A 20580-nucleotide genomic window follows, 5' to 3' on the forward strand; every position below is an offset into this window, starting at 1 on the left:
CCAAATATTCTTTTCCAATAATATCTTTAAGACCAATACAAACCGAGATACGGCATGTTAAAGGTTAGCTTTTTTCGTCAAATGCGTAATTTGAATATTCAAAGCCAAATAATGGGAAAAATTTGCATTTTTCGAGGAAAACTTAAATTATAATCTTTTTTCAAGTACATATTAATTAGACCTTTCAAAAAATAATAAAAAGTTTCTAGCATGAAAATTAAGCGACTTATAATCAAAAAAATGTCGGTATTTGCTTTTCTCTACGAAAAAATCAGTGAATACAACCCCCTAACTACCTTCCTAATTCAAAATTGATCTTCACCTTTCTGTAGTTCCTTTTATATTTATATTATCAATACACTCAAGGAGTTTGACCTATTTAAAATGCCTAACTTTGGAAAAATATTATATCTCACTGAGTACTGATTTTCAGCCTTAGTAAATGGATTTAGTTACCTTCGTAGGAAAGCAACTTTGATATCCTCTCAGTAATGAGACCCCTCAAAAATGATTTTGTAGGATTTTTAAAGAACTATAAGACTGTGTAAATTAAATTCCGTAAGATGCCTTTGTTTTTAATTGGGGCGGGTTTAAAGGGCTCGAATAAGGGGGTGTTTGCTGGTAAATAGAGGTTTTAAACAGCTATATCTGGCTAACTATTCACTGTAATGAAAATCTATGCACAGGGTAATTATAGTCATTAAAAAAGCTACAATTTAGTGGTTTATAATTTTTTTCATATCTTCAGTATTTTCGGAGATATTTTGAAGTAAATGGTGAAAAATACCAAATTGCAAAAAATCAATTTTTCTTTAAACTCCAATTTTTCCAAAATTAGGCATTTTAAATAGGTCAAACTCCTCGAGTGTATTGACAATGTAAATTTAAAGGGAACTACAGAAAGGTGAAAGCGCGAATAACTCGAAAAATATTAGTTTTACGAATAAAATATAAAAAACATTTTTGAAGTTATACTTCTTTACGCGCGATATGAGGGTGAATTTTTATATGTTAAAACCTATGATCCCGGCGCATGCGCATTATAACTTTGTTCTGATTGGATGTTCAAATGACATGTCAAAAATTATCCAATATGGCAGCTGTAGCGCAGCTGTGGTTTGGACGGTTGACGGTTTAGTTATGTATGGTTGTTGCGTTTTAAAATTTGTGGGAAGAGAAACAACAAAGGTTAGTTAATAGTTATACTGCTTTTTTAAATAGTTTTTATATTATATTTTTGAAGTTATACTTCAAAATGTTTTAATTTATGTATCAGTCCAGAAAAGGTGTGGAAAGAATACATTAGTGTTTTTAAATATATTTTTCTACAAACGTGTTAAAAATGCAATTTTTAGGACTCCATAGGAGCGTTAAAAATGCTACTTTAACCTTCGGAGTACGAAGACTGGGTCAAGCGTGACCCGAAATTCACTTATTTCTTAAAGGCCGCGTCCCACGATCAAATAATTTGATCAAACTGGTTTGAGCAAACTGAAAGTGACAGTTAGTGACGTCACATCCTGAGTGTTCATTGTGGATAATAATGAAAAATTTTAATTTTAAATAAAGTACAAACAAGTTAGACAACTCAATACAAAAAATTTGATCAAACTATACTGATAGTGCGAGCACAGATTTTTAGAATTCCAAAAAAACTGCAATTGTGACGTCACTTTGACGTACTTCCTCAAGTACGTCAAGTTTGCTCAAACTGTTTGATCAAATTATTTGATGGTGAGACGCGGCCTTAATATTTTATGAAATAATTTTTTTACAAATCCGATTGATCGTAAGTTCTCCTTATTTGTTTCAATCTATTTTTTCGTATATAATTCGTGAACATCCAAATTACAGTTTTTCCTCTACGTAACATCTATGATGCCGGGTCAGTGCTGACCCGGTCTTCGGATTTCGAAGAATATTCTCAATATGTTTGTAGGTACACGTAAATCGCAGCCGTCTCTGTTTACGGGTATACGTATTCAAATATATGGCCGCAGCGAATTTACCTATGCCCGTTTTCTGTAAGGTATTAAAATATGGCCGCCGGAGCGAACCAGTATATGCCCATGGGAACCATCTTAAAAAATTTAAATACAATAATTTAGGATTATAATTGTTATGATTGTTTGTGTTTTTGAATTAAATATACTGTTTAATAATACTGACTATTTAAAACATCCTTATAAATAAAATGAGAATGGGTCACGCTTGACCCATCATCGTAATCTAAGTAAGTCAAATAATCTTCGTACTCCGAAGGTTAAGGCACTAGTGCTTTAAAATTTTTAAGGCACTGCAGTTAAAAGTGAATTGTCAAATTGTGAAACGTCAAAATATTTATATTTCATTTATTAACATTAATATTAATAATACAACTTGCGCAATTTGAAAAAGGTGGTTTAAAAGGTTTTTTATTATAATTTTGTGTCTTTGGATTTATCTTCCTTGGGCGTAAAATAATAAAACATCTATTTTTATATTTCACTTGTCACCGTGATGTATAATTATGTATATCTGAAAGGTAACTAGCATGCGGCTTGATGGCCTTGTTGGTAGAGCATTGGACCAGAGATCAAAAAATCGCGAGATTGCGGGTTCAAATCCCGGACGATTCACATTTTTTTCTTTTTTTTTTAATATTTGGCATTGTTTTAAGTTTTGGTTCATTTTTGGTAATTATTGTTAATTTTTTGTATTGTAACTGTTAAGTAGGTAGGTATATTTATTTCGTTGAAATTATATTATAATAGAAGTATAACTTCTTACGTGCGTGCAAAGTACACACATTCTTTTTTTTCTTAGAATAACTTTTTCCATCGAATTACATGGTTAAAATGTAATAAAAAATTCCCACCCCCGAGATGGGGTGAGAACCACCCCCAAGGTTTTAGCGTATGATAGCGGCATGATATAGAAAATGATCCTTGGACTATTCCCTACCTTCTGTGAAAATTTCAAGTAAATCCATGCTGGACGAAAAGATTGCGAGCCAAAATGCTTCATTTCCTCAATCGACTATTGAGGCCGACCGACCGGCTCTGTCCCGTAATACAGCTGACCGACTATAATAACTTTTATTTATATTTAATTAAGAATGTGTGTACTAATTTTCAGCCTTAGTAAATGGAAATAATTACCTTCGTAGGAAAGCAACTTTGATACCCTCTTATTAACCCCTGTTCTACGTTTCGCTTGACCGACCGCAGTATGTTTCTCTACACATTCACAGTAATCAACTGTGAAAAATCTAGCTTTAGTAAACTCAAATAGATTTTTCAGCGCTGCCTCTTGGTCTATCAGTTCCGATTTTAAAATGTGCTAAATTTGTTATTTTAAAATCTAGTTTGCAATTTTATTTTCAACAGGATTAGGTAAGTGTCACTAATTATTATTTTAATTTACATTTTTGTAAATCGTTTTAGCAAAAAAGTGTTCAATAATTTAAAATATGATATGTTAAAATAATGTGTTATCTTTTTCACAAATAAATAAGTTTTAGAGTTTTCACAATTAGTCAAGATATTTCAAGATTTCTCGTTTTCTTGACAAGAAATCTTGGTATTGACATAAAATTTCTTGTCTTGTCTTGAAATCTAAAATTACTTCTTGTCTTGAAATCAAGACAAGATCTTGAAATTTTCAAAAAGTTGGCGACCCCTACCTGTGAGCAATTTGGTATGAAAATAAACATTAAAGAAAACCATAATGATGTTAAGCCGAAGAAACCAAAATGTACCTCAACCTTGCGCAATAAATAGGCACATTTTAGAACGGATCGATAGATTTTAGTACCTGAGATGTTGGATCGGCCTAAATCCTGATCTAGAAATAAGATCGATAATAGAATAGGCCAGAAAATCTTAAAAAAAAAATCAAAAAACTGCTTTGTGATTTTCGTATAAAACTTGAAATTCGACTACGTTTATCAAAATGCTACGTCTAGTCGACTCTTCACTATGCAGTTGAGACATGGACCCTTAAAACATAAACCGTAAAGAAATTGGAAGCCTTAAAAATGTGGAACTACCGGAGAATCCTCAAAATTTCATGCACATCGCATACCTCAAACGAAGAAGTGCTGCATAGAATAGGCAAGGAAAGACAACTTTTCAACACAGTGAAAGTTAGAAAAACATCATACCTATTATAGGCCACATACTGAGAAATAATAAGTACCTACCAATAGCTCAACTTATAGTGAAAGGAAAGATCGAGGGAAAGAGAGGAATAGGAAGAAATAGACTTAGGGGAGTGCATTTAGATTTTCACTTCGGAAAAAATCAAACAAGATAAAACTCTTTGTAATTTCATTAAGAAATGTTTAATAAACAACATATCAAAAAGTTCTACTCGAGAAGTGGGTGCTTCATTTTTTATTAAACAAATGAACAGCGAAGATAGATGTTTTTTTAAATAACTCCGAAAATATAATTTTTAGAAAAAAACTGAGTTTGACCATTGAAAAATTCAGAAAATTTTACAAAAAAAACCTTATATAAAGATTTTTCTAAAATTAAATCTCTAGCTTCTGTAATTTTTTATTTATAACGCTAAAGTCACCCTTCTCACACACATTGGCGCAATGTAAACTAGCGTTGGAAGAAGTGCACGGTTGAGTTTTTTTAATGTAATTCTTTAACTAATGGATCAAAAGAAATTTTACAAATTGGACATGAAAGAAGATAAAATAAGCTATCTTATGGTTGTAATAAAAAGAAATAAAATGTATGGACATAAGTACGGTGTAGGCGGAAAGTGAGACTTACATGAATTTTGTTTAAAAATGATTTAAAAATGTGTAACTAATACAATTTTACTTACAAAGCTCTCAAATTTGCACAACTTACCTCTCAATCATCTTACTAAACGATGTTTCATTCAAAAAAAAATCTCAAAAATTTAATTCAAATAATACGCTGTCTCAAAAAATGTAATTTTTGAAAACTTCGTAGTTCTACAGAATTCCCACCACTTTAAGACGGTATTACTCAAGTTTGAATAAATCTAATACAATTTTTTTAATATTTTTTTAAAGCCTAGGATGTAATCTTTAAAAAAACACTGAATTATTTTAGATTAAAAATGAAATAAACAATTTCTTTTTGAGAAAACTAAGAAAGATAACACAAAAACCGAAAATTACCAGCTGAAAAAATGTATATACAGAGTGATCAAAACTTTTTTCTGTAAAACTTACCTAAAATTAATTTAATAAGCTTCAAAAATAATAAATGTTCAACAAAAAAATTTTTTTAGCTCTTATACAGTATGTCTGCGTAACTTGGAACCTATTGATAACCTATTGAACCTATTGAGTGAGAAATTTGTGAGTAGAACTTTTTACTTTAACATATTTATAAACTAACAAAAAAAGTTTTAGAAAAATATAACCTTGTTTGATTTTTTCCGAAACATTGTATCTTCTCGTTCTAACTAACTATCGTAGCTCAGAAACATCGGACAATGGCAGGGCTAAACTTTGAACAGCTAATAAGAACAGCTGAAGACGAGAAGAGTTTGCAATTGTAGTAGCCAACCTCCATTGAGGAGAGGGCACTTTAAGAAGAACAGAAGAAGATATCCTTTAAAGTACTCAATCCAGTTAATATATTATGATTTACTTCTCTTTAGCTCATTCTTGACAAAAATGTGAGATGAGTAAAATAGACAATGTAAAAAAATTAATTTTGTATAAAAAAATAAAAAACGTTTATTTTGCAAACTTAATACATACATACAATAAAAAATACCCTTAAAATCATTGCTTTAAAAATATCAAGAACTCAAATTATTTAGTAGATTTAAGTTTTTTCTTTGGTTTAGTGTCTCTTTCATTCTCTTCCAAATTATTTCCTTGAAACTTTTTTAGATCAGCACAAAATAATACCTGAAACACAAAAGAGTGTTTGATATATTACAAAAGAGCAAATATTATAGAATATTATTTATTCAGAGTACATTAGAGAACTATACAGTAAGCACCACCCTACTAGATATATAGGAACATTGAGCTATTACAGTCCTGGACCCTTCACTAGTTGCAATGTTTTTGAAGTTATACTTCTTTAGGCGTGATTGAGATTGAGGGTCAATTTATATTGACCTGCGCGCATGCGCACACCGACAGTTTGGTATTAGTCTTTATACGGGCTCTGATTGGGTGTTGAAATGATCTGTCAATAATTGTTCAATATGGAGGTTATCGGTAAACAAAAATGTGTTGTATAATATATTAGTTTTTATTGTTGTGAGGACAGAAATAAAATCAAATTTATAATTATAGTGACTTTTTAAATAGTTTTGAAAAGCCACAGGTACGTAATTCTAAATGTTTCAGTTGTATTGCAATAAAAAATTATCTTCATACCTATTTGGAAAATGTAAAAAAAAATAATGTACTTACCTAGTACTTGCTATGCTATACCCCTAGTAGTCAATGCTTTAATTTACATAATCTGATTACGAACAAACTTTCTACAAATTTTCATCTAATGTATCGTTTCCTTACTCTATATATTGTTGTATTTTAATTCGACAAAAATCAAACTAATAAAAATTCATATAAACAAAATGTCAAAAAGTTGTTCAGTTTGTGTATATTCCCACATGACGTATACGCGAAGGTGGTGCAGTTTTAAATCGCTTCGACTCTCGTACGGCGGGATACACGGGAAGTAGGTTCAAGCCCAATGCAAGTTATATCATTTTTTTTTTATTTTTTTTTATAATTTTATGATTGTAAGTATATTATTATATAATTTTTTTCAGAAAATACGCATTTAATTAAAATTTTTGGCAACAATTATTGTTCAGAAATCATTTGTGGCATTTTTCAATGTGTTTGTGTGTGTTTTATTCTTTTATTTTTTTAATTTTTGGTATTGTTTTAATAAAAATTTTTGGAAAGTAGTAGAGAAACTGTTTAAAGTATATTGATTTCGTCGAAATCATATAATAGAAGTATAACTTCTTACGTGCATACAAAGTACACACATTCTTTTTTTATGTCTAGTGAGTTTAGAACGTCAGAAACTGTATAGAAACTGAATATTAACATAGAAAGTTGACAAATATTAACACAGTTTATACCAGTACAAAGCGGAGTCAGACAAGGTGACTCGTTAAGGCCACTGCTCTTAAATATAATAATGGATGAAATAATAGAAGCAGTACGTAAAGGTCATGGTTACAGAATGGGGAACAAAGAAATCCAAATATTATGTTATGCAGACGACGCCGCATTAATCGCCGAGACAGAAGACGATCTCCAAAGATTAACACACATCTTCAATACAACAGCCAAGAAATACAATATGATAATATCAGCAGAAAAAACCAAATGTATGACATCTAAATACCCACTACGATGTAAAATCGAAATTGATGGGAAAATAATAAAGCAGGAAGCAAGGTATAGATATCTGGGAATAGATATAACCAGTTACGGGGATGTTGAAGAGGAAGTACGACAACAAAGCTTAAAAGCAAGTAAAGCGGCAGGATCTCTTAATGACACAATCTGGAAGAACAAACACCTAAGACAAGTGTGATGGTACACGATAACCCTCACGGAATTTTCCTAATTTATTTGTTATAAAAATAAGGTCATAATATTATATTTGCAATTTGTATAATTTATTACGATAGTAGCAAAGTTCAAAGTACTGAACTCATTTGAAAGACTGCAAAGAAAGCACACATCATCCTTAATATACGTATAGTACCTCACCATATATTATGATCATACATATTGGCACTGTTTTTAACTATAACAGATATAAATAGGAAGGTCGAGTACCTGAGACATCGCTGTTGTCGTTGCACTCTGTCGCGCGTAGTCAGGGGATCTAGTTACCGAGAAATGGGTTATCCCCGACCTATCTCAAGGTCTACGTAATGTAATTGTACATTTAACTATATAAGAATAAAGTTTCTGTAAAAAGTTTAAGTTTGTTTGTTCGGGGTAGTGTCTTCGTCTAGCAACCCCCAACTTCACACAAGACACAAAAGCAAGAATCTATAAAGCAGCAATTAGACCTACATATATTGACATACACAGAGACAAAACCTAACACATCTAAAACGAGACGACTACTAGAAACAACAGGGATGAAAATACTCCGACGAATGTCAGGGAAAAGTCTGTTGAATAGGGAGAGAAGCGAAAACATAAGAAGATCATGCAATGTAGAAGACATTAATGGATGGGTGACAAAACGGAAACAGAAGTGGAGCAAAACATTAGTAGAATGGCAGAGGACAGGATAGAACGAATAGCACGAGATAAGTCATCAAATAGACATAGAAGTATTGAAGAATAAACAGGCTTTAAAGTCTACATACAAGAAGCAAGAAGAAGAAGAAAGTTGACAAACAACAGATCAGCTGTATTAAAATACAGCTGATCTAATTTTGACGTTTATAGTTGCCATTTTATTAAAGCTTTAAACTATTGTAATATTCTTGGTGTTTCAATAAAGTTATTTTAAAGCAGATGAATAATACTATTAATTAATGCATTTTTTGTATGAAAAACAATTATTTTGAGTAGTTTCTTGACAGTAATATGACAGGGATGAAAGTCACATCTGAGAACGGACCGTATTAGCCCATAAGCATAGCAATTAGGTACCTACCCATTTATCTAGTAGGGTGGCGCTTACTGTATATGTCTATGTGACTCATTATAAACAATCGCCTATCACATCTCTACAAGACTAGAGCAGAAAGCTGTACTACATACTAAATCATCTAGGGCTCGATACCACGGAACCAGAGCTCAATCATTTTGATACCGTAGGTTGCTATTTGGGATGAGTGAATTTTCCCTTATAGCCCGATTAAAGAACACAAAACTTTACGAAAACCTAAAAAAAATAAAGGAAGGATGAAAATTTGGGAATAGGTAGTTGAAATTGTCTATTATTATATAAGAAAAGGTTTACAATTCTACATCCCCTCCATTTTACAAAATGGAGGGGAATATCCGCTTCTCGGGGGTGAAAATATACATTAAAAATAAGTCCGAAATTGGATAACATGACTAATTTTAAGCAACTTTAGTTCTATAGAGTTTTTTCACTACGTCAATACTTTTCTAGTTATTTGCCAGTGAATATGTTTATTCTTAGCAAAGAAAAACATGTTTTTGGACGGTTTTTCGCAAATAACTCAAAAAGTAAGTATTTTATTGAAAAAAAATGCTCTTAGCAAAACTATAGCTTATAAAAAAGTGAAAAAAATGGTGTATGCTTGAAGTCTCTACACCTAATAGAAGCAGAGTCATAGCTAATGAAAAATAGGTTCATATTCGTCAAATTTCAAACCGAATATTTCAACGTGAAATAACCAAAAAACGGAACACTATTCAGGGAAAACTCATTACAACTTTTTTAAAGTGTTTTAAAAAAGGTTTATTTTTGATTTTTAAAAAAACTTCTAACATTAAAAGTAAGTGAGTTACGCTCAAAAATGGTTGGTCCTGTTTATTTTTTGGTAAAAGAATCGCGAAAATCACCCCCTAATTAGCATCCCAAATAAACTTGTTACCGCTTCACAAGTTACTTTGCTTATGTATTCTTTATATGATGTGTAAGTTTCATCGGTTTAAAGTGCTTATTTTTGAAAAGGCTGTAGTTAAAATTGCTTGAACGAGTCACTAATCACGAGTTTATGCAAATTTTTAACAGCCACAGCATAACCAATTTTTGTCTAACATGAAAACGAGAAATCCAAAATATCCAGAAAAGTAAAACAATAATTTTATTACTCTGAGATTTTTGGTATTACTAATAATTTTTAAGTTATTTTGAAAAAAAAATAGTATTTTTTTCAAAATTAAAATTTTTTTTTATTTTAAAACCAATTTTTTCCAAAAAGGAGCACTTCGAACCAATGAAACTTATAGATCATATAAACAATACATAAGTAAAGTAACCTGTGAAGCGGTAACAATTAATTTTATTTGTATGCTAATTAGAGAGTGATTTTCGCGATTCTTTATACCAAAAAATAAAAAGGACCAACAATATTTTGAGCGTTTTAATGTTAGAAGTGTTTTTAAAAAACAAAAATAAACCTTTTTTTAAACAATTTAAAAAAGTTGTAATGAATTTTCCCTGAAAAGTGCGTTTTTTGGTCATTTCAAGTTGAAATATTCGACTTGAAATTTGACGAAGAAGAACTTAGGACTTTTCATTAGCTACAACTCTGCTTCTGCTAGGTCCACAAACTTCATGTATACACCACTTTTTTCACTTTTTTTTAAGCTATATTTTTGTTAGGAATATGTTTTCCATAAAATACTTACTTTTTGAGTTATTTGCGAAAAATCGTCCAAAAACATGTTTCTCTTTGTTAAAAATGAACATATTCACTCGCAAATAACTCGAAAAGTACTAACTGAATGAAAAAACTGTATAGAACAAAAGTTGCTTAGAACTAGTCATTTTATCCAATTCCGGACTTATTTTGAGTGTATATTTTTCACCCTCGAGAAGAGGGTATACCCCTCCATTTCTGTAAAATGGAGGGAATGTAGAATTGTAAACTTTTTCTTATATAATAATAAACAATTTCAACTACCTATTCCCAAATTTTCATCCTTCCTTTATTTTTTTTTGGTCAGATTGTTCTTTGATCGGGCTATTAGTGGGAGTAAGAGTTGTATGGCTCAACTTATCAAATAATTATAATGAATAATGCAACTCAAATTTTCTTCTTTGTGTGCCGTGCTTGTTTTCAAGCGTTGGCTATTGCCGTATTAACAAGCTGATGAAATGTTTCTCGATTGGCAGCTATACGAAACAAGTCCTCGACCGTTTGACCTGTCCACTGTCTAATGTTACGCAGTCAGGACAATTGTTTTCTTCCAACCAATCGTTTACATCGATTTTGCCCTGAAAAAAATTTAATAAAACTAAAAAAATATCTTACTGTATGAGCCCAGCCTGCCAATGGTCCATATAATTTTCTAAAGTTATCACCTATGTCATTATATACTTTTTCTGTCACAGTCTTATTATTCGGCAAGCTTGGCATGTATAATCGTTTAGCTATTTGGTAAATATGGGTATCTACAGGAATTGCTTGAAGATGACCCAAAGACATTAGACATATGCAATCTGCTACCTAAAAATAACTGTATATTACAATCTTTATCTATTTTATTGAAAAAAAAATGGATTTTTTTTAAATTCACTTTTGACTTTACTAAAACCAGCATCATGGACTTTTAAGGATGTAGTAATTTCCATCAATTAAGATTTTTTAGTCATTTCTGGATTTTTAATTCTTTCATATCTTGGTCTGTTTCTATTTTTTCCTTTTCTTAATCTACTTTGTTATATTATGTATCCATCTAGCTTATGTACTATGAAATTCGCTGTGGTACATTATTTACTCAATTTGTTTTTTTTTTGCTTCTAATATACTCATATTGTCATACAATAGCCACAGTTTATTGCTAAAGAATCAGTTAATTCACTCTCGAATTTTAACAGTTCCAATTCTGCAGTCCACTCCTGAGACAAAATTTTTAATGCGTTACGATAACGACCAATCACAGCAAACGTAGGATGCCGTTCATCTGCGCGCAGCACTAAAATTTCTGATGCGATGTCACCAAAATGGAACATAGAGAACAAAGGATTTTTCGCGGAGTGACCCTACTGATTCTTTAGTATTATACTGCGGCATAGCTGATAAACATTTCATTTATTTATTCATTTCATTTATTTATTCACGGGCAAGCCCTATTCAGATATAAACGTTACAGTGTTCTAAATTATATAACATAATTATACAATTATATATAACATTAATGTTAACCAATTATATAACATAAATTATCATAATATAACATAAAGTGGTTTGAGAAAAAATAATGCTATGAGTAGTGCAGTTACAAAAAAGAAAAAAAAAAAAGAATAAGATAACATTAGGTCAGTACAATTACAAACAAAAGATATCACTTAAATCAAGGTATAACGGTTTTGAGTTATCTAATACATACAGGTCATGTAATAACACAATACAAAAGCTCTGGCCGAAAATATTAAAAAGTTAAAAAGTTAGGGAAGAAATATGGTTTTTAAAGCGGAAAACTGATATATTAAAAATTTCGAGGTTATTTAATGAGTTAGCTAATCGAAGAGTTCTAGGAATAAATGTGTTGTAAGAATAATTGAATCTATGAAAAGAGACATGAAAGGTTTGCACCTGCCATCAACATCAGCTCAATTTGCAAGGCTTTTGCCATTTTGACAGATATTTCTCCTTTTTTTGTCTTCCAGAAATAAAGTACATCTAAAATATTAAGTTATGTTTCTAAATAGCATTTTCTAGACAGGTCACTGTCATTTTTATTCATTGTCCTCTGTCAATACTAGTTCATTTAAGGTTTAGGAATATAATTCAACGACTTTCCATTCCTTCTCTCCTTCATTACCTCCTCCAATTATTTTTTTTAGTGCACTTTATTTAAGGACCTTCAAAACATTTTCGACTTTGGTATTCAACACTCAATATGAATCACAGTTTGTTTGTATCATCAGCCCTTTACAAATGATTGTGTTTCAAGCGATTGTTAAAAACTTCCCTCATTTCAATTTCTTGTATTGCTTCACTCTTATTAATAGGGCTTTTCATCGATTGTCATTTGTTTAGAGTTTCTGTCATGTGTCACATAATATTAATATATCTACGTCATACGTCTTTGGTTTGTATCTAGGTGGATACATGGTGGATCCCAATAACGTATGACGAAGATATATTAATTTTATGTGACACATGACAGAAGCTCGAAACAAATGACTGTGAATGAAAATCCTATTAGTAAAGCCTATCAACAGATAACGTAACTTAAAAATACATCTTCAGTTGTTGTAAATACCTAAAACATACCTTAGCACCAACTCCAGTCAACTCCATTAAAGATTTCTTAGCGTCATCATAGGGCATATTCTTAAGCTTAACCAACCAATCGTTTCCACCCTGTTCTGCTATGTACTGGGCAGATTTACTAATATACTTAGATCTGTATCCAAAACCATTAGTTCTCAGTTTATCTTCCACTTTATTCCCAGCTAACTGTTCGACATTTGGAAATGAATAATACATTTCTCCTTCCACTTCACATATTTCGTTTCCGTAGAATTTGGCTAATTTCTCTACCATGCCACTTATCCTAAAAGTTATGAGATATTATAAATAAAAAAGAATTAAGTTACTGAGAAAACTATTAGATTACAGCAATACAAATAAGATGTAATCAAAAAAAAGTTGGGACTATATGACTGCTAATACCTGGACTGAGCGCTGCAATCTAAAACTCTTCCCCAGTGCGCCAGAGAAAAATGTTGTAAACTGGGTATGCATCTCTTTCTAATCGACTTTAGTTTATTGACCACATGAATTTTCCACTGCAGCTGATTAGAAAGAGATGCATACCCTGCTTACAACGTTTTACGATTTTAGATGACAGCGCACAGTCTAGGTGTTATATGTCTATGAAATAAATTGGCTTACAGGTTAAATATAATCATCTCTTATAATTTATAATATAATATATTATAATATATATTATAATAATGTATTATATTATTTAAAATGACGATATTAGAAGAGAAAATGTACCTCGTAATGTGATTATTTGAAGAACAAATAAAAGAAAATATGTTCTCAACAACATCTTGTTTTAATATCCTTATACCATAAAATTGTTTGGCGGCTTCCTTAAAATACTTATCACATTCAGACCATTCTGCATAGTATTTAGTGAGATTCAAATCTAACTGAAAATAATCTTTCAATAAAGAATTATAGTATGTTTCCATAGGTTCACTTTTATTTGCTTTTGGTTCAAAAACCTGATAATTAATGCAATCTTCTTCCTGTTTTAGGATCCATACTTTGTTTGCAAAGACACCTATCCACTGATCTTCGTTTTTTGGATGCTTCTTCCACCTACAACAATGGAATACAGTAGAACCCCGCAAATCCGAACTAATTGGGGGGACAGCCTGTTCGGATTCCGAAAAGTTCGGATTATCCGAAAGTTAGCCTTAACTAGTAGTTCAAAGCGTTCATTGTGATTTTGAGTAGCCAAACGTTCTCTCAAGAGTGTGGACAATATTTTTGGACTCAAGTTGACTACGAGAGAACCGAAATAATTTTGTGTTTAACCTTTATAAACACTTTATAAACCTATATATTAAAGTATAATATTTATTTTTAAGAAATTTTAAATGTCAAAGTCCTAGTAATCCTACATTGTTCAATTTTCTGGCTTTACTCTGTATAATAAACATGTTTTTAAGTTTTTGTCTTGAATTTTTTAATTTTTTTCACTTTCCGTTAGTTCGGATTTGCCGAAAGTTCGGATTCGCGGGGTTCGGATTTACGGGGTTCTACTGTACATGTATATGTGATTGATGTTTTCAAATTTTAAAAATAAATACACTATTTAACACCTTGGATGCCTTTAGAGATATTTATGAACTTACGTTGAGTGCGTTACGAGGCATGTATGTCCCACTGTGAATGTTTGCCACAATGCATCACCACACAGTCAATGTAGCCAACCCTTAGTGTAATACGAAGTCTATTTGTCTTGTAACGCAGCCAATGTGTTAATCACTTTTTAACCTTTTACCATTCAGAAATGGGATTTAGTACTCTTTATTTTAAAAACACTATGAATACATGGCCCAGTAGTAAAAACAGAAACAGGGGAATATAGAAAGCTGATGAACCATGAAATAATAAATATAACTGAAGGATAAGATATAGTGAAATTCATTAAAGTACAAAGGCTCAAATGGTTTGGACACACACAAAGAAGAGGGGTAGAAGAACTGATCAGGAAGATAATGAACTGGAAACCAGTAAAAATAGACCAAGAGGAAGACCAAAAATAAGATGGAAAGATCAACTGCTAGATGATATATCAAAGATGGAGATTGCAAACTGGAGAGAAAAGATTCAGGATCAGAGAGAGTGAAAGAAGATAGTAGAGAAGGCAAAAAACATCACAACCTATGAACGATGACCTAAAGGAAACTGCAGACTAATCCACCGCGTGAAATGGATTAAAAGAGCTCATAGTATTTGAGCGACCGATATTCTAACACAGTGGTTCTCAATATTTTTGATTCATGTACCACAAAATATTTTTTATGCTTTTTGGTACCACCTAACTGAAATACCTATCTAGCTAGGTAATCTAATTAACTATAGTAGTGGTACTGATTTTGACTGTTTTGCATTTTGTGTACCACCTCAAATAATGACATACAGTCGGAAAAATGAAAGAATACCCATGAATGATCACATCAATCACATATTATTAAGATAATTAATAATCTATCTCTCTCGTTTGTTATTTATAGAAAAAGAACAGCAAATACAAAATATGTGATTGATGTGATCCTTCATGGGTATACGCTCTGAGCTTCGCTGGTGGCGCTCCTAGCGGATTACTAATTCAACTTTCACTGGTAATTTTTAAATTTATTATTTAATTGTTATCGCTTAACATTTACAACGCAAAAAAGTAATTAAATTGTAATCGATTTTTTTAAGATTTTGCTAATCATTTTGACATTCTATTGATAAAATATGAATTTCTTACTTCGGATACTTTCACAATTATCGTGTAGATGCGCTAAGATTTTTAGATTAAATTATAATTACATATTACGGAACATTAAAAAAACTTAAATTCAGTATTTAAAACTTAAGTATATTTAAGGTAAAAATATATACCAGAGCTTTGACCAACTAATATTTTTTATAATTAATGTTTTTAATTTTAATTTTAAATTAATCACTTTGACATTTATGTCAAATTTCTGGTAAACGTTTACAGACTTGCCACTACTGGCGTTCGCGAATTTGTAAATATCCCCTCAACTAATATTTTTTATAATTAATGTTTTTAATTTTAATTTTAAATTAATCACTTTGACATTTATGTCAAATTTCCGGTAAACGTTTACAGACTTGCCACTACTGGCGTTCGCGAATTTGTAAATATCCCCTCTATGTATGAGCTCACAGCGTATACACTCTGAGCTTCGCTGGTGTCACTCCTAGTGGATTAGTAATGCAACTTTCACTATTATTTAATTGTGATCGCTTAATATTTACAACGCAAAAAAGTAATTAATTTGTAATTGATTTTTTTTAAGATTTTGCTAATCATTTTGGCGTTCTATTGATGAAATATTAATTTCTTACTTCAGATACTTTCACAATTATCGTGTAGATGGCGCTAAGATTAATGGATTAATTTATAATTACATATTACGGAACATTAAAAAAACTTAAATTCAGTATTTAAAACGTAAGTATATTTAAGGTAAAAATATATACTACAGCTTTGACCAACTAATATTTTTTATAATAATGTTTTTATTTTTAATTTTAAATTAATCACTTCGACATTTATGTCAAATTTCCAATAAACGTTTACAGACTTGTCACTACTGGCGCTCGCGATTTCTTAAATATCCCCTCTACGAACGAGCTCACAGCGTATGGGGCTTTTCATTCACAGTCATTTGTTTCGAGCTTCTGTCATGTGTCACTTAATATTAATGTAGCTACGTCATACATTATTGGCATATAACAATGATACAAACAAAGATCTTATACTCATAGATTTGGCCAACTCAGAAAAATAGCGTAACGCGGAGCAGTTCGGGTCAGTGGTCTATCTATCTCCCTCTACCGGCGCTTAGCTTTCTCTCTCTAGCATATTATGGCCGCCGCCTGTGTGTCACTGTTGTTCCGTTACTCCCACCTCTTGGTAGATACGCTCACACTCGCACGACAGACAAAGATAGCTAAACCACCGTACTTGATATCGACGTTACACCCCGATGCATTGAGTGGCATATCCCTATCCAAGTCTATTTTCTTTACATGTCTCTGGATACAAACCAAAGACGTATGATGTAGATATATTAACATTATGTGACACATGACAGAGGCTCGAAACAAATGACAATCGATGGAAAGCCCTATTCTTTCATTTTTCTGACTGTATGTATAATTACAAACTTAATAAGTAATATGGACCTGATGAAGGTGAAAAAAAAAACGAAAAGAATAAGTTTTCGGACAAACTGCAAGAAGTAGAGCTGAGAGTAAGGGCTTTGACATGCTACATGTTTTCAATATTGCAATATAAATACTATGGATAGACCTAAGTCTCATCCATAGTAATGAATCGATGCACAAAAGCTTTAGCCTTTTGGAAATGCTCTAAATGTTGAGAAAGTTGCATTCGAATGTGTTTTTATTCCATTATTAGGGAATGCTGCAGCCATTGTGAACACATCTTTCGAAACCCAATACTTCAGTAACAATATTGCTTACACTGTCCATCGAGATATTTAGGGCTTCTACTAAATATTTTGCAGCCTCTAGATTATTTTACATAAATATTGTAAAATTCAGCGAGGCAAAAATAGTGCGAGGCTTAAATTAAAAATGAAATACAGCGAGTAGACAAAAGTAAATTACCTGAAACTTTGGCCACCATTTAAGGAACCTAGCAACTGCAATTCACTTTTTTTGCATAAAAGCCTGTACCAATTGCTTTTCATAATGTGTTATTCTGATATTTCGATAAAACTTGATAAAATTAACAAAAATAAACAGTTTAAAAATAACAATAACCTAACCAATTTTTGATATCCTTTGTCAAAATTTCCCGCGATCGATCGTGTCCCTCAGCACTACCACCTACCACAGCGCTACCAACATAACATTAGTTGTTTTGATAAAATAGCCAGATTATAAAAATTTCAACTGTTGTAAACGTAATATATGAAAAATATTTCCCTATTATTATATTCTACGGAAAAATGTCTTGAAAGAAAAAAATTAGTGATAACATATATCATGACATTGATAAGATAAACAGAACCACAGAATTAAAACATTTTTCTTATGTGGATGAATAAGCTCATAGAAAAATCCAAATATCAATACACAGAACTGGAAATTACGTTATGTCAAATATTTGTCTTTGTCAGTGTCACAAGTAAAGGGTTATGTTTATATTTTTATTTACATAATTTCCCTTTGAAAAACTATTATACTTTTAATATAAATTAAACAAACATAACTTAAATAATCTCCGTAAGAAATGGATTAACTTGTGTAATAATGTTTCGCATTGTGTAATTTAAAAGTGTGACAGCCTCAATATGTCCTATCCAGGACTCCCTCCACTGCCTAAAAGCCTCAGTGGCTTTAAACTATCGGAATTTCCTACGAATATACCACCAACACCTGCTAGAACATCATCTGTGCGTTCTACATCACATCAATCTCCTCTTTTATATCCAGAATCCAATGTCCAACTCATACAAGTTGGAGGACCTACAAGAAACTCACCACTGGACACAAAACTAGCAATCTTAAAACAAGAAATGTACAACTTACGCCAACTAGACCTATCGCTGTTATCCCAATTATGGTCTCTAAACGAATCTCTACAAGAATATAGACAAATGTTACAAGAGCAAGAAGATAGAGTGTTATCCCCTCCGTCACCATCACCTACACCCTCATCTGGAGACGATGTGGATGGGGAGGAGTTCTATATGTCTGCTACTTCTCTGAGCTTTAGATCTTCGGTTGCAGTTCCTCCAGGAAGGAGGACCAGCAATTCTTCAAACACTTCCAGTTTAGGATAATTTGAGATTATTGTTAATAAACATATCATTCCACGTTTGTATATGTACTTAAGAAATTATATAGTGTGAATTTGTTTTAAATAAAGATTGGTATGTTAATTTTTGATACTTATTCATTACTACAAGATTTTGACTATTGATTTTGATTTTCTTTGCCCATCCTCACCTATTTCTTTCAGGAACATATAACTCATCAATTTTTTGTATTTTATTTGATGTCTTTAAACTCTAGCACAAGTAATTTATATTGATAGAGTTATAGGCTTACAGTCGCACTGACTATTTGCATTCTTTAACACGTTGACGGACAGAATGTCTATAGATATCTAACTTACATTGATGTAATGTGACATAACATCTATAGACGTTGCATTTTTCCCTATTCTACTGTGCAAAATACATATAGTGTCACAACACTTGCTTATACATTTGACGCACTGTCAGTCAATGTGTTAAATTTAAGTATTTTTTTCCCATCATGAAATATTCTATTTTGATGTTTGTATGGAATAAGTTGACTTTATCTCTTTCGAAATATTACGTAGCATTTTCAGTTCCAAAACCTAGTACTCCATGTATAGGGCTTTTCATTCACAGTCATTTATTTCGAGCTTCTGTCATATTTCGTATAATCCGTGTATATTAATATTATACAGATTATACAACCTATGATAGCAGCTCGAAACAAATGACAATCGATGAAAAGCCCTATTGTTTTCATACCTATCCTAAAACTAGTTGTTACTGTTATGTAATTGAAAAAACTGATATGTTTCGTACAAACTTTTGACAAGTGAAAGTGAAAGAATAGGAAAGTATTCATCTACAGTCCCTGGCCAAATTATTAGACGCACTATAGGATTTTATAAGAAATGTTAATTATGAGATGACACTAAATAGGTTTTTGTATGTACCAAACACAATGTATGTATGTATGTTGTTTCGTTGTCCATTTAATTGTCTATATTTTATCACAAAGAAAACGTCATTACTAATGAACCAATTGACTCTTGAAAGAAAACAGAAATAACGACAATTAAATGTTAATATTTTGGTTGAGCCACCTTTAGCCGCTATTAGAGCTTTAATTCTGCGCGGCATACTATCAATGGAAACCTGAAGTCTCTCCTGCGCAGAATTAAAGCTCTAATAGCGGATAAAGGTGGCTCAACCAGAATATTAACATATAATTGTCGTTATTTCTGTTTTCTTTCAAAAGTCAATTGGTTCATTAATAATGACGTTTTCTTTGTGATAAAATATAGACAATTAAACAACATACATACATACATTGTGTCTGGTATAGCCCGGTTATAGATAAATGAGAAATTTAAAGAGATAGACTAATTGCTATACAAGTGGTAATACCATTTGTACACCAATTGGTCTATCTCATTAAATTTCTCATTTATCTATAACCGAGATAATACAAAAACCTATTTAGTGTCATCTCTTAATCAACATTTCTTATAAAATCTTATAATGCGTCTAATAATTTGGCCAGGGACTGTAGGTACCCTGTATTCTTCTTTCCATCCTTCAGTAAGTTATATAATGCTCGTTCCTCACGACATGTTCCAGACATTGAAATTTTATTATTTTAATGGTATGTAAAATACCTCTTTCTCTTTTCCTATTATTCTCAACACTTCGACATTCGTGACTCTATCTGCCTAACTTATTCGTAATTTGGGCCTTAAGTACCTAATATTCTGTAGGCCCACAATTCGAAGGCTTCCAGTCTGTCTGAAACGTCTTTCTTTAATGTCCAAACCTCCAACCCATAAAATAATACGGAGAAGAGGTAGCATCTCGGACAGGTATAAGTAATTCTCGGTAGCATCTTTAAAATAGAAGTATGTTGAAT

General features: G+C 31.6%; 2 protein-coding genes across 2 annotated transcripts; one reads left to right on the forward strand and one right to left on the reverse strand.

The window, feature by feature from the left end:
* Positions 1-5688: 5688 nt before the first annotated feature.
* LOC114334355 (N-glycosylase/DNA lyase) lies at positions 5689-17766 on the reverse strand. Its single transcript, XM_028284392.2, has 5 exons — positions 17533-17766; positions 13639-13968; positions 12907-13189; positions 10939-11133; positions 5689-5890 (listed from the first exon to the last, which is right to left on the reverse strand). Exons 1-5 carry the CDS (start codon positions 17613-17615, stop codon positions 5792-5794), a joined length of 990 nt encoding a protein of 329 aa, XP_028140193.2. The 5' UTR covers positions 17616-17766; the 3' UTR covers positions 5689-5791.
* A 201-nt stretch (positions 17767-17967) lies between these two features.
* LOC114334361 (leucine repeat adapter protein 25-like) lies at positions 17968-18812 on the forward strand. The gene has a single exon (XM_028284405.2). It carries the CDS (start codon positions 18222-18224, stop codon positions 18711-18713), a length of 492 nt encoding a protein of 163 aa, XP_028140206.2. The 5' UTR covers positions 17968-18221; the 3' UTR covers positions 18714-18812.
* The last annotated feature ends 1768 nt before the right edge of the window (positions 18813-20580 follow it).

The sequence above is a fragment of the Diabrotica virgifera genome, chromosome 4, assembly GCF_917563875.1.
Source record: "Diabrotica virgifera virgifera chromosome 4, PGI_DIABVI_V3a".
Taxonomy (NCBI): domain Eukaryota; kingdom Metazoa; phylum Arthropoda; class Insecta; order Coleoptera; family Chrysomelidae; genus Diabrotica; species Diabrotica virgifera.

Coding starts and splice junctions, on each gene's coding strand:
- LOC114334355 (XM_028284392.2), bottom strand. CDS start 17,615: ATGAAAAGCAATTGGTACAGGCTTTTATGCAAAAAAAGTGAATTGCAG. Junction 13,969..17,532: donor AATGGTGGCCAAAGTTTCAG/GTAATTTACTTT, acceptor CCATTGTTGTAG/GTGGAAGAAGCATCCAAAAA. Junction 11,134..12,906: donor TGACTGGAGTTGGTGCTAAG/GTATGTTTTAGG, acceptor AGTTATTTTTAG/GTAGCAGATTGCATATGTCT.
- LOC114334361 (XM_028284405.2), top strand. CDS start 18,222: ATGTCCTATCCAGGACTCCCTCCACTGCCTAAAAGCCTCAGTGGCTTT.